At 35.9% G+C, this 13707-nt stretch overlaps 1 protein-coding gene across 5 annotated transcripts in view; it reads left to right on the top strand.

Moving 5' to 3' along the window:
- CUNH12orf40 (chromosome unknown C12orf40 homolog) overlaps nt 1–13707 on the top strand; it is a 263127-nt gene that overhangs the window by 158122 nt on the left and 91298 nt on the right. Inside the window, exon 1 of one of the 5 annotated variants that reach the window (XM_019452456.2) lies at nt 3660–3811. The exons of the other annotated variants lie outside the window; for them this stretch is intronic. Coding sequence (XP_019308001.2) covers nt 3789–3811 — 23 coding nt within the window. The 5' untranslated portion in view covers nt 3660–3788. Of the gene's footprint in view, nt 1–3659; nt 3812–13707 lie in introns of those variants that run through there. 5 annotated transcript variants of the gene reach the window in all.

The following is a 13707-nucleotide window of genomic DNA, read 5'->3' as shown; positions in this document are numbered from 1 at the left end:
GTTTTTTGTTTTGTTTTGTTTTTGGGGGGGGGTGTTTGTTTGTTTTTGGTAAATAGAAGTCTTCTGTAGTATAAAAAATAATTATTTGCTATACTCCCATCCGTATATTTACTTGTCCTTATAGTAAAAATCTTCCAACTCCATAACGGCTATTTTTAGCAATGGAGCATATTTATTTACAATGTAACTATTAAATAAACGAGTGCAAGGTTTCACTTCTATCTCCTTCCTTGTGTCCTTTAGATAGTTGTTACTTGGAGGTATGTGACTCTATAATCAAAAGTTAACCATTTGGGAATCCAACCCCAGTTAGATGGTAGAAATAGCTTCTCGAGAACCTTATTTTTAAGAGATTTTGTTTGTTTGTTTGTTTGTCTTTTTCTAGCTTTTGTTAAGGCTTTGAGATAATTTGATTACTTCCCACTTCCATTTTTGTTATTTGATAATAACCAAGAGCATTAAAAAAATTCTCTACATCACGAATGGAGGACTTAAACTGCTAAATAGCCAAGCAAAATTTTGCATATTTAAAAAAAAATGTAAAGGGCCTTTTTTTTTTTTTTTTTTTTGGTAAGGATGAGTATATTCTTGAATATGCAAAAACATTTTTGCTTCCCCATCCACCCCCATACACAACATACATACACATTTCTAGTCATCTGGAAGCCTGGGAAAATATGCATTAAACTAAAATGGAGGTTGGCAAATTACAACCCAAGCAGTGAGCCAAATTTGGCCCTTGAGCCAAGAACAGTTTTTACATTTTAAAGTGGTCAAAAATACATCAAAAGAAGAATAATATTTTGTGATGTGAGACTTTTATGAGGTTTTTATTTCAGCATCCAGCAATAAAGTTTTATTGGAACACAGTCATACCCATTTATTTATTGTTTCTGGTTTTTAAGCTACAGTGACAGAATGGGGTAGATAAAACAGAGCTTAAATATTTACTATCTGACCCCCTTCGGAAGAAGTTTCCCAACCTCTGTGATAGAATATATAACCTGTCTCAGTGTTGAATGATTTTCATTTTCATTTTACTATGAGTAAAGAACTATTCTGACTTTTATAAGTAACAATATTCTTAACTTTCCCATGTACCTATATTAATTCCAAGAATCATCACAGGTCTCTTTTCATTTGTTTGCATTCAATTCAGCAAATTTACTAACATGTGAGTGGCAAAGTCATGCAAGTCTCTTTGATAGCTGGCCATATTAGCAGCACAATCATTTCATTAAAATTTACAAAGTCTGTATGTAGAGATTGTAGTGTTAAGGTGTTTATTTTCAACATCTTTTACTCCTAATCTCATGCTTTTCATGTGTCAAAATGAGGCTGTCTTACATTTATAAATTTTAATTCTTTATATCACATCTCCTGACTGTGACAGGAGAAGTGGAGGGCCAGGGTAACCTTAAATGGAAGTGACAGGAGGATGTTCAGCCAGGCAGAATATGCTACACAGAGGGATGTGTAGGTCAGAAAGCAGCCGGCAATCGAGGCAAGTGGCTTACATCACTGGAGGCCAAGCCATTGTATAGAAGGAGCAGTGCAGGGGGAGTCTAGAAGCATAGAACATTAGAGATCCAAATGGGCCCACACTTAATTGTAGGTAGGTCAGTTTACCAACTGATACTGATGCTGAGGTGCAGGAACAAGTTTTTAATGTCTTGGAGCAAAAGACTAGGTATGAGGAAAATAAGATAGAAATTTGGTTGCTAGAATTGTGGTATAAGGAAGGTTGAAAGCCAGTTACTAGAACTGGGGAAAAGGTCAATGTGAGATATGACTTGATGTTGAGCCCCTTAAGTACAGATCTAATTAAAACCATTTAAATTCTACTCCCATGCTTATATATATTCAAGGATATATACAAAACATATAAAACTATATGCTTTAAAAGTGTAAAACATCAGAAATGATTTTTATAATAAAGACATCTACACATAAATAACAATATATATTGTAGATTATATATATGTTGTATGTTTATATAGTAAATCACCAGAAAGTAAGTAATTTTTAGTAACAAAGATAAATTAAGGTTTAAGAATTTTAGATGGATTTCCTTTCAACAAATGGTAAGTAGTATTTCATCTGTGCTGTATTCCTTTCTTGAACTGTTTACTGACCCAAGAGATTACCTAATTGCCCTACTGGCCCTAAAATAGCACTGTGTTTGACTCATTATCTATTGATCATGCTAGTCTTATTCATGTGAGGTATAAAACAACACTGAAGATGAGATCTTAGGTCAACATTTCAGCTGTTACAAATAACCACCTAATAATTAGTTCATGAGGAAATGTCTTTTGCTGTGAAGGAAAACCCAGAAAATATCTTGTCTGAAGATGTGTCTCCTAGATTAATTTTTCCTTAGCGTAATTCACCACATCTACTGCCTCCCTGTGACTGACTGGAAGGAAAGCAGTAACTTTAGTCAGGGAGAAGAGATGTTTATATCCAGCTCCCAGTTCTTGATTTTTTTAGTAAATTGGTTAACCTCTCCTTTATGTCCTTTCCACATACAATAATATACCAAAAGTCAGTTAATCTTTTAGCAAGTTATTTTACCCTTTTAGTCAATTTGTTCCTGTTCAAAAAATGTTAAAAGTAGGAAAAGCTAATAACATTGGGTCGTTGCTTCTAACTTAACTGTATGGTTTAGTTACTGAGAATGACCAGCTATAGCTATACAATGTGGAAGATTGGTTTGTTCTGAAATTTGTTCTGAAATATTCACTTGGTCTAATTCAAACCAATAATAGATATACTTTGATGAATTTTTATTATAAAAATTGGTATTTATATCATTAAACAAGATATCTACCCTGGGAGGTAATCCTATTTAAATATTTATTCCCAATGACTTAATAGAAGATATTTTATATTTGAAATTATGAGATATTCCCTAGGTTAAATTCTGGGAAACGATCTTGACAATTGGGGAACGGGTGGAATTACTTTGTGCATTTTTGGGGGGACAAGAGATTTCTAGTTTCCAGCCAAAATATCATAGAGCAGGTTGTAGGATAAATGTTTTATGAAGATATACAAACATAACACAGAAATGAATAGCAAAATTCAATTTTTGTTTTGAGATTTTTTTTTCGTTAAGAAGTTGAGAGTCTTTGGGCCTTTACAGCTTAAATAAAATTTTGATCACTCTCAGAAACTTATAAAAATGTACCGAAATCACCAACGTGCAAGGTTTCTAATAAACAACTGTTTACGGAATATTAAAACCGTATGTGAAAGATATTTAAAGGAACTGGATACAGAGTGATAAGCGGGGAATGCAAACATTATCGTTAGGATTAGGAATCTTATAACTTTCTCTTTGCCTCCTTTTTCTCCCCCAAGTCTGATCTTTGATCTGAAAAAGAAGGCTGAGACCAATATAGAACTAAATGAAATTACGGTGGCGGTGGCTTGAAACTCTAACCCTGTGGCCACAGTCCGAAACTTCATTTACTTAGGCTTCCCTTGCCTGAGCGGTTAAAACTGCTGATTCCTCTTCCCTTAGGCGGACTGGCTGCTTTCCCACAGGGTCCCTTGCCGCCCTATCAGGCCACTGTCTCCGCAGAAACCGCAGAGGCTTTCGGGAGGCTAACAAGCAGCCAGCCTGGGCGCAGAGGCTGTCGGGAGGGTGGGCCGTCGGCCCTGGGGCGGGGCGGAAGTAGGTGGCCGAGGCCTAATAAATTGGCTGAGGCTGAAGAAGTGGTTCCGTACACAACCCAGGCATCTGAGCTTCCAGCCTCTGGGGCCTCAGACGTTTCAGGGAGATGAACTGGGTCGGGGGATCCCGGTGAGTTGTGTTGCTGGAGCTTGAGACTGGAGACCTTGAGTCCCTGGACGTTCATTCCCATAATGGCGCCTCTTTCCTAGGCCGTCGAGGGGCGGGGATAGCTTTAGCTGGGGAGAACTTGTAGGCGTGGGGCTTTTCATCGGGAGCCAGGAAGGGCGACCCTAGCCACCACGTCTCTGTTCTTAAGCCAAAAGCAAGTGGGCTTCTCCCCGCTGGCTCTTCAAAGGCTTCGCGTGTGGAGCCGCCCACCGTGGGTGAAGCTCTCGGCTCTCCCTCCCAGGTGTCTCACATCTTGCTTCTCTAACGAGGCGTCTCACCACCTGAGCCCTCTTCTACCTTCTTCCCGCTCCTGCCCCTCTCACTTGGAAAAGGTTTTCTTTCTAGGACTGTATATATTTTTTTCATGAATTTGGACCGTATTGCGGAAAAGACCATTTCCTGCTGCCCCTAAGTTCCTCGGTGGGGAGAGGGGCGGCAGTATCAATCGTATATTTAGTTTGTTTTTTAAAGGGAGGTAAGGTGAACAGTTTCTAATGGCAATAACTCACAAGATAATTTGCGATTTGTTTTGTATTTAGCATTAATCATCTAAAGCGTGATGGGTTGGCAATTTAGTTTTATATATAACGTGTTCATTCCTATTGGCCTAAAGTCCACTAGGATGGAAATAATGTAGGCCTGTAATTTCATTTGATGAAAAGAATTGTTTTGATTGAAACACTAAACCATTGAATACAATTTTTTTTTTGTCACAGGTAGACCCAGGTGATGTGGTTAGAATGTAACACATTTACATTCTAAGGAATTTTGTAAGGAGAAAGACAGCTTTTGTGTTCACCAAGTATTGTTAATTATGCTCAGTAATTTTAGCAGGAGCATTTATCCTGTTGAAGAATATGTTAGCATTGTATGTTAGAAATTTATCTGAATTATTTCTGGCTGGTGTTCTAGCATCACACTTCCACTTTGGAGAAAACTGAAAATTCACTTATAGGTTTCACAGGATTTTAGTTGATAGATGATTATAATTTGATGTTTTTGAATTTGAAATTCTTCAAAATGTGAATAATAAATGAGATTAAATCATTTTACAAATGCTTAAGTACTGTTACGATGTAGGTGCCATTCTGTCCTATATTTAAAACTTCTGGCTATTCTAGGAGTAATATTTTAGTTGCTATTAGGAGGACACAAAAGCAAAATACTGCAGGAAAATAGTAGTTGTGTTTCTCAAAATGAGGTAGTGCTGTGCCTGGATGTATTAAAGTTTTATTTTATTTATTTTGATAGAGAGAGGATGAGAAGGAGAGGGGCAGAGAGAGGGAGGGAGGGAGAATCCCAAGCAGGCTCCCTGCTGTCAGCGAAGAGCCCCACTTAGGGCTTGAACTCACGAACTGTGAGATCATGATCTGAGCCAAAATCAAAAGTCAGATGCTTAACTGACTGAGCCCCCCAGATGCCCTGAAAATATATTTTTAAACTTAAACATGGATACATTATGGAGTAAAGTGCAAAACTCTTGGAATATTACAATAACATGAAATTTTAGATAAATTTTCTTGGACGAATGGCCTCCTTAGGTCAAACCCTATATTGGTAATGAAACAATGAGTGTCTCCACTTTCTACTATCACAGTAGACAAGGGTGGACAAGATGAGTTGATCATGGTTTATGATCATGAGGCCTGAAGGATCTCAGAATCCACAACAGTGCTCAGTAACCACTTCTAGCTTAATTAGAGCTATTAGAGAATAGACATTTTAATCCATACCCCAGTCCATCTTGAAGTACTTGTTTATTACTCTCTGTTATTAGGATTGGTTTTGGTTGAAAATTTTGAGAACTGTTAAGAACTTATAGATAAATAATTGGAGAACACTTACAAAGCTCCATTAGAACTGCTCCCAAAGAGCATTCAACATTAATTAAACAAATAGATTTTCACATGCCTACCTGTTTAGGACATGGTTAAGCCCTACGTGGGGGAGGGGAGTTCAGAAAAGAAAAAGATATAATTTTGAGCCACAAAAATAATCAGTGGTAGAATGGTGAGAATAGAATTTGGTAAATGACTATTATACTGAAAAGAATAGTTAAATAGCACTTAATAATAAAATGAGCCTTTTTTTTTTAAGGTTATTTATTTATTTTGAGAGAGTGAGTGAGCAAGGGAGGGGAAGAGAGATAGAGGGTGAGAGAATCCCAAGCAGGCTCTGAGCTTACAGTGTGAAGATGCAGGGGTCAATCCCAAGAACTTGATATTATGACCCTATCTGAAACCAAGAGCCAGATGCCCAACTGAGCCACCCAGCTGCCCCAAAATAAGCACTGTTCTAAGTGCTTTTTCAAAACTAGCTCATTTACTCTTAACAAGATCCTAATGAGGTGTATACAAATGCTACCCCCAGTTTACTGATGGGGAAACTTACACACTGTTAAATGTTAAGTGACTTGCCTAAGGTCACCCAGCTAATCTGTGGTAGAGTTAGGATTTGAAAACAAAGTGCTTAACCACTCTGTTATGCTGTGTGGGAACATGAGTATTGTAAAAGTGGCACACATAAAGGGCTGTGGATACTTAGGGAACTGAGAAACAAAATTACATTAAGCCTTGAAAGATAGCAATATTGCACAGAACAAGCATCACAGGGAAACAATGAAGCACAGGTTCTTAAAAGTTGAAAAGTAGGTGAGATAAATAATTAATCAGATTAGAGACCTAGTTTTTAGCAAGGCTTAGAAGAGATGGGTTGAGAGCAGAGGTATTAGAGAAACTGAAAGGATTATTCGTTAGACAGCAGGTGGGTCTGCATTAACACAGGAAAACAGGAAGAAGCTTTACAATGTTGTTAAGGGAATTAAAGAAGCAGGCTATAGCCAAGTTTATGTTTTGCTCGTAGCAATCTGATTGCATACACAAAATAGAAGCAGAATATTCTTGTATATGATAGGAACCTGATATCTGTTAAGTTTAATTGCAGAATCATTTCATGGGAGAATCTTAGGACTGCAAAGGTCTACAATTTTTCTTGGCCTAAAACAAACTTGGCATATGATTTTTTGCTACTCTTCTGTTTAGGGACTCTATTGGTCATACATAAAATGTTTTTTTATGTGAAATAAAAACAGGTAAAGAGTTGGTAGCTATGGAAGAAGTAAGCTTCCCTTATTTTCCTTTTTAAAAAGAATGTTTATTTATTTTTGACAGAGAGTGAGCAGGGTGAGAAACAGAGTGGAAGGAGAGAGAGAGAATCCCAAGCAGGCTCCTTCACTGTCAGCCCAGAGCCTGATGAAGTATTCAATCTCATGAACCTGTGAGATCATGAGCTGAGCTGAGATCAGGAGTCAGACACTTAACCAACTGAGCCACCCAGGTGGCTCTTATCTTCCTTTTTAAAATTAAAATTAGGGGTGCCTTGGTGGCTCAGTCAGTTGCGCGTCCGACTTTAGCTCAGGACATGATCTCACAGTTTGTGAGTTCGAGCCCCATGTCGGGCTCTGTGTTGACAGCTCAGGGCCTGGAGCCTGCTTTGGATTCTGTGTCTGCCACTCCCTCTGCCTCTCCCCGACTTGTGCTCTGTCTCTCTCTCTCTCTCTCTCAAAAAAAAATAAGTAAAATGTAAAAAAAAAAAAAAAAAATTGTTTACAATTACTAAAATTGTTTTATTTGGCTTTAATGTTATGGATTGTGGACATTTTTGCAAGATATCATAACATTTCATTTCAAACAATCTCATTTTGGGTAGAGATTTGGTCTAAGCTGAAAGTAATTTACACCTCTATGATCGAAATTCCCAATCAACTTTCTGAAACTTGCTAATCAGTGATAATGTCAGGTTTTTCAATTTAATGGTCTGTTCGTTCTTTTTTCCCAAAATTATATTATTTTTTTTATTTTAAAATTAACCCCCTCCCTTCCCCCCACCCCCCCCGCCCTCACGTCCTTTCTTGACAGAGTTAAAATATCAATGTGAGTCTTGCCAATTTAAAAAAAAAATTTTTTTTTACTTGTCTGGAAATCATTGACCTACAACTCTAATTCTTATGTTGTATGATTTATACTAAGAGCCTGTATTTTTGTAGTCAGGTTGAAGTGTAAATTTGAGACAGAACAGGTATAACTACTGATATTTTTAAGTTTGGAAACAATTCTATTTTCCTGTTTATCACTGACTTGTTTCACCAAATTCATAGCCCCTTAGACATGAAGGTGTTAGGAAGATGGGAGAGGAAGGGAAAATAAAAAGCTGTAGCCAGTCTTTGGGCCACAACATGCCTTTTAGAATGAGCTTGACTGTAGATGGGCTATATAGCACTATATATGAAGTATAAGGGAAAAAATTTTTAATTAGGGGAAGCTTACTTATTTTAAAATAAAACTTGTTTAATGTTTATTTTGAGAGGGAGTGAGAGTGAGCAGGGAAGGGGCAGAGAGAGAGAGGGGGGCAGAGAGACCATCCCAAGCAAGCTCTGCACTGTCAGCACAGAGCCTGACGCAGGGCTCGATCTCACCAACTGAGATCAGGACCTGAGCCAAAATCAAGAATGAGAGGCTTAACCAACTGAGCCACCCAGGTGCCCCTAGGGGAAGTTTATTTTTGTAACTTAGATTGAATAATGCAACCAGTGTCATAAGAGGAACATAGATAAAATCCTGTTTAAATTTAGGTGAGGGAGAGGTTTGCATTAATAAATGTAGGTCTGGAACATTTGTGCAGAATATTTGTTAAGTGCTGTGGACCAAGCACTGTGCCAGGTGGGCGTGCAAAGTAACAAAATTTAATTGTTTTCTGAGAGATTCATATTTTATTGGGGGTGGGGATATGACATGCCATTAAGTTTGAAAACATTTAAGATAAGGGGCCAAAATATATGATTTAAAAAATAGATACTCTGAACGATACAATATAGGATAGTTTTAGCTGAAGCTTTGACAGTCAGAAACAAGTTTAGATGGAGAAAACAAAGAAGCAAATAAACATTACATAAGTAGTTGGAGATAAAATTATAATATTTAAATATTTAAAAATGCGTATGGGTCTACTTGATGGTGAGGTTGAAAGCCAGACTGAGAAGTTGAAATTTGATCTGTTAGCTACTGAGTCATACAAATTTGGAAGTAATACAATAAAAATGGTATTTTTATGACTGTAGTATTAGTATTTTGTAGTTTGGAATGCAGTGGGAGAAAAACTCTAAGATAGTGATACCAGTTGGGAATCTGATGGGGGGGAAAAATTAATACTATTTTTCCATATTCTGTGATTCTCCAAATCAACAGCAATCCTAACTCACTTGTATGTTTTGGGGGGGCTGTGTGAATTTGGGTTTGTTACTAAACCTCTCTATACAAGGGCAGATCCAAGTTGTGAGGAACCTTCTGTATGGAAAAGTAATGCAAAATCATGACTGCAAAATTAGATACAGGGCTTAGAAGGGACATTTTTATGTTAAGGCACCTGAAGCTTAACCTTAATTAACTTTACAATAAATTATTTTTATAGTAAATTAGTCTCTGAGCATCCTTTTCCTTATCTGTTAATGGGGGATAATACTTAAATGCACAGTGAACATTTCCATTTGACTGGTGCAGTCATGATTTATATTATGGTCCTCGTGGCATGTGCAGTTTAGCATTTGTCTTGGAGTTTTTGTTTTTGTTTTTAACTTTTTAATGTTTATTTTTGAGAGAGAGACAGAGCACGAGTGGGGCAGGGGCAAAGAAAGCGAGACATAGAATCCGAAGCAGGCTCCAGGTTCTGAGCTGTCAGCACAGAGCTGACACGGGCTCGAACCCACGAACCATGAGATCATGACCTGAGTAGAAGTCAGACACTTCATTGATTGAGCCACCCAGGTGCCCTGATGGAGTTTTTGTTTTTTAACTAAAGAAACTACCATTACTATTTCTGTTAAAATGAGCCCACACAGATTCAAGGAATGGCCTATTTTTTTTAACCTCTGCCATGGTCTGAATTAGTACATGAGCCACGTGTGCCATGAAGAGATTTCTCACTTTAACATGTGGTTAAATCCAAAGACCTGCACTGATAACCCAGGAAAGACACTTCCCAGATCGAAAAATAACTAACCTCTCCTTTTAAAGATAGTGTGGAGGGCACTAGCTGGTAATGTGCTGGGACACGCGCAGCTAGGGACAATTAATTTACTGGTTGGGGTTGTGAAAGTATTAAATGCTGCTGTCTCTGCTGGCCACTTGTACCAGCTAGTTGTGCTATTGCATGCTAAAGTCTGAGACATGTGTATAGCTGCCGTACCTGGGGGTGGGGTCAATATGAAGCTTGGGAAATTTCAGGTTAGGTGTAAGTGAAATACTTGTAAGGAATACAAGGCTAATCAGTCCTGCCAGAGAGCATATTAAGAGTAATAGGAATATTGTTGCTGTGATGCTTTCTGTCAACTTTTTTTTTTTTTTTAATATTGTTTGGTAATGGTTTTGTAATCTTTTTGTAGCAAGGACCTCACATAAAGGAAAATTAATGCTTAATAATAAATTATGTACTGATACTTTGTTTTCAAATTAAGTTGATGGTGGACTTAGGCACAAAAATTTTACCAACATTTAGCATCTCTTATGTTTTATCATTGAGCACATGACAAACAGAATAAACAAAATCTACTGAAAAAGCATCCAGATTTACTTTCAGATTTAGTAGTTATTTTAAGAGTATCATAGTGGCAAATAATTTGACATGTGTAACTGCAAAACATTGAAGACAAAATTATATCTGCAGTGATACACATTTGATGGGTTATAGCATCATGTGTAAAACAGGATTCTTACTAAATATTACAATCTGTGTGACTAATATATACTTGGATTGATTGTGATTTACATATCCCAAGAAGCTTGATATTTTACCGAACAGAAACTGCAGTTGTCAGAATTTCAATTTTATATATGCACAATTAATATAACTGAATTACAGTTTCTAAGACAATACTAATGTTGAAAAAATACTTTGGCGTGTCATTATAAGCTTTCTCTTTTTGCTGCCTTTCATTAATTGAATTTCATAATCACTTGAGATTTTGAAGAATGACTTTGTAAATTAATGTGTCCTACATTGTTTTGAACATTTTTGTAAGCAAATATCCTAAATTTTGATGACACTTTGTTCAAAAACATCTTTATTCAAAATAAACAAATCTTTATTCTATAAATAGAATGGAAAAACTTCAACTTTAGAAGCTTTAGTGAATTACTGAAAATAAAATTTTTATGATTAGGTTGAGATATCATTCACTTTCCAAAATCTCTTCCACTATGTGATCAGGAGAGGGCTGCTCATGTTTATCATTACAGACTGTGACTGTGAAACAATGTTTTCTTTGTGAAAATACTATAAAAATTCAGTCTGCAAGAACTTATTTAAATTAGGCTGTGCATTTTGAGTATTAGATTTCTGCCTTAATTGATTTGACAATTTTTTTTCAATACCTTACCTTTTATAACTCACACATCTCTAAAAACCTTTTTCTTGTATTATAAGAGAAAAATCTATGTAAAAGCCATAATGTTCTAACATATATCATTACTATTCCTAACACATCAGGTAGACCTGTTTTAGTTTTGTGGAAAGCCAATGTAAGTACTTTTTCTAGGCTAGTTACTGTCCTGAATCTTAATAAGTTTGCTAGCTAACAATGTTGGATTATGATGTTTTAGATTAAATTAGTATCAATGTAACACAAGCCATAAACTATTGTTTTTCATTGGTTAGTTATTGCTCTGTTTATTTTATTTACATTTTACACTTTTAATCACACTTAAGATAATATTATAAGATCTTAACAATTTGGAAAGTTTCCTTTGCATGGCACCATGCCACTAAAAAATAAACTAAGCGGCAAACTAAAAAGCAAAACAAAAGAAACAGAAGCAATTCAATACTGACAAGACATATGACACCCATAGTATTTAATTCATAATGTAGTTTCAATATCTCCTACATCCTCCCATGTAAAATGTGTTAGTGTTGTTTTTTTTATCTTTCTTTGTCAACCTTACTGTTTTGTTTTTTTTTTAAGGAAGTATTTCTTTAGCCTTTTCCTTTAAATATATTCTTACTAGAAAGAATAGCAAGGGGAAGAATACTCAGGATAAAAGCATGCTTTTATTTCTTAGTGTGTTTCTGTGTCTCTCTGTCCCCCCTTTTCCACCTTCCCCTCCTTCTATCTCTTACCTTCTTTCCCTCCCTTAATCTTTTTACACCTATTTTACTTTATTCTTTCTTACAAAGAATTATGTAACAAATATCCATATTCCCGCTCTCCAGAATTAATAACCTGTAGAGCGTTCTATGAAGGGTTATGACCTACTACTGATTTTCTTTTAGTATGTAGCTATAAAGGCAACTAATATTGTTCATCCTTTTATTGAAAGAGATGGTTACAATAGCTTTCTTTAAAAGTCTACTTTCTTGAATAAAGTAATGATTGCTATTAAAAAGATGAGCCTCATTTTCACTGCCCCACTTCTAATAACTGGTAATTTAAATTTTAAGGCAAAAGCTAGAGAAACTCTTAAAGTTATTTTTTTATAAAGTAGATATAAATTTCATGAAGAAACTTGAATATAATTAAGACCTTGAAGGTATTGAAAGTTTTGAATACAGAAGTGTGGTGGGGAAAAAAAATAAGTGTGATGGGAGAAGTGTCCATATATGGAGGAGAAAATTGTATATTTTAATTTGGTTGGGTGTTGGAATACATGAAGTAGAAGAACAGAAACAAGTTTGAAATCTGAGTTGGGAACAGACTATGGAAGTCATGTCCCTAAATGATAAACAGAGATGGTTTATTGCGATTACCAATGTAGTGAAATGTATTGGAGAACATTTGCATAAAATCCAGGAAACTCTTTAAAATATCATTATAGTAGTTAGCTATATAATATTGCAGTTGTCAAAGCAGCAAATGACTTCTTAGGATTCATAGTTTATATCTGGCATGCTTTATAGTTTATATCTGGCATAGTTTATATCTGGCTGTTTTAATTATGTCCACATTTTTGTCAGGTACAAAATTCTACTTCCCCCTTTATTTAGGGGCTGTGTTTTCCTTTTGCTCTGTTATTTTTTTTTTTTTTCTAGCTTTATTGAGATATAATTGACAAAATTATTGCTGGCTAGGACTTCCAGTATTAGGTTGAATGAAAGCAGTGAGAGTGGACATCCTTATCTTGTTCCTGACCTCAGGGAAAAGCTGCTTTTCTCCACTGAAATATGATGTTAGCTGTGCGTTTTTTGTATGTGCCCTTTATATGTTGAGGTATGTTCCCTTTAAACCTACTTTGTTGAGGGTTTTTTATCCTGAATGGATGTACCTTGTCCAGTGCTTTTTCTGCATCTATTAAAATGATCATATTGTTTTTATCCTTTCACTTATTGATGTGATTTATCATATTGATTTTGTGAATATTGAACCACTCTTGCATCCCAGGAATAAATCTCACTTGATTATGGTGAATTTTTTTTTCTTTTTTTTTAGTGCAATGTTGGATTCATTTTGCTAAAATTTTGCTGAGGATTTTTGCAATTATGTTCATCAGAGATATTGGCCTTTAGGTCCCTTTTTTTGGCAGTGTCTTTATCTGGTTTTGGTATAGGGTAATGTTGGAGTCATAGAATGGATTTGAAAGCTTTCCTTCCTCTTCTATTTCTTGGAATAATTTGAGAAGAAATCTCAAATCTTCCTGATTCAGTTTTGGGAGGTTATACGTTTCTAGGAATGTATTCATTTTGTCTAGGTTGTCTAATTTGTTGGCATATAATTTTTCAAAATATTAGCCTTCATATATATTTTTTTAAGTTTTATTTATTTATTTATTTATTTATAGCACACAGGAGGAGCCGAGAGAGAGGGAGAGACA

The sequence above is a fragment of the Panthera pardus genome, unplaced genomic scaffold, assembly GCF_024362965.1.
Source record: "Panthera pardus isolate Hobbes unplaced genomic scaffold, ASM2436296v1 HiC_scaffold_6, whole genome shotgun sequence".
NCBI classification, from domain to species: Eukaryota; Metazoa; Chordata; class Mammalia; order Carnivora; family Felidae; genus Panthera; species Panthera pardus.
This window is presented reverse-complemented; position numbering and strand designations above follow the sequence as displayed.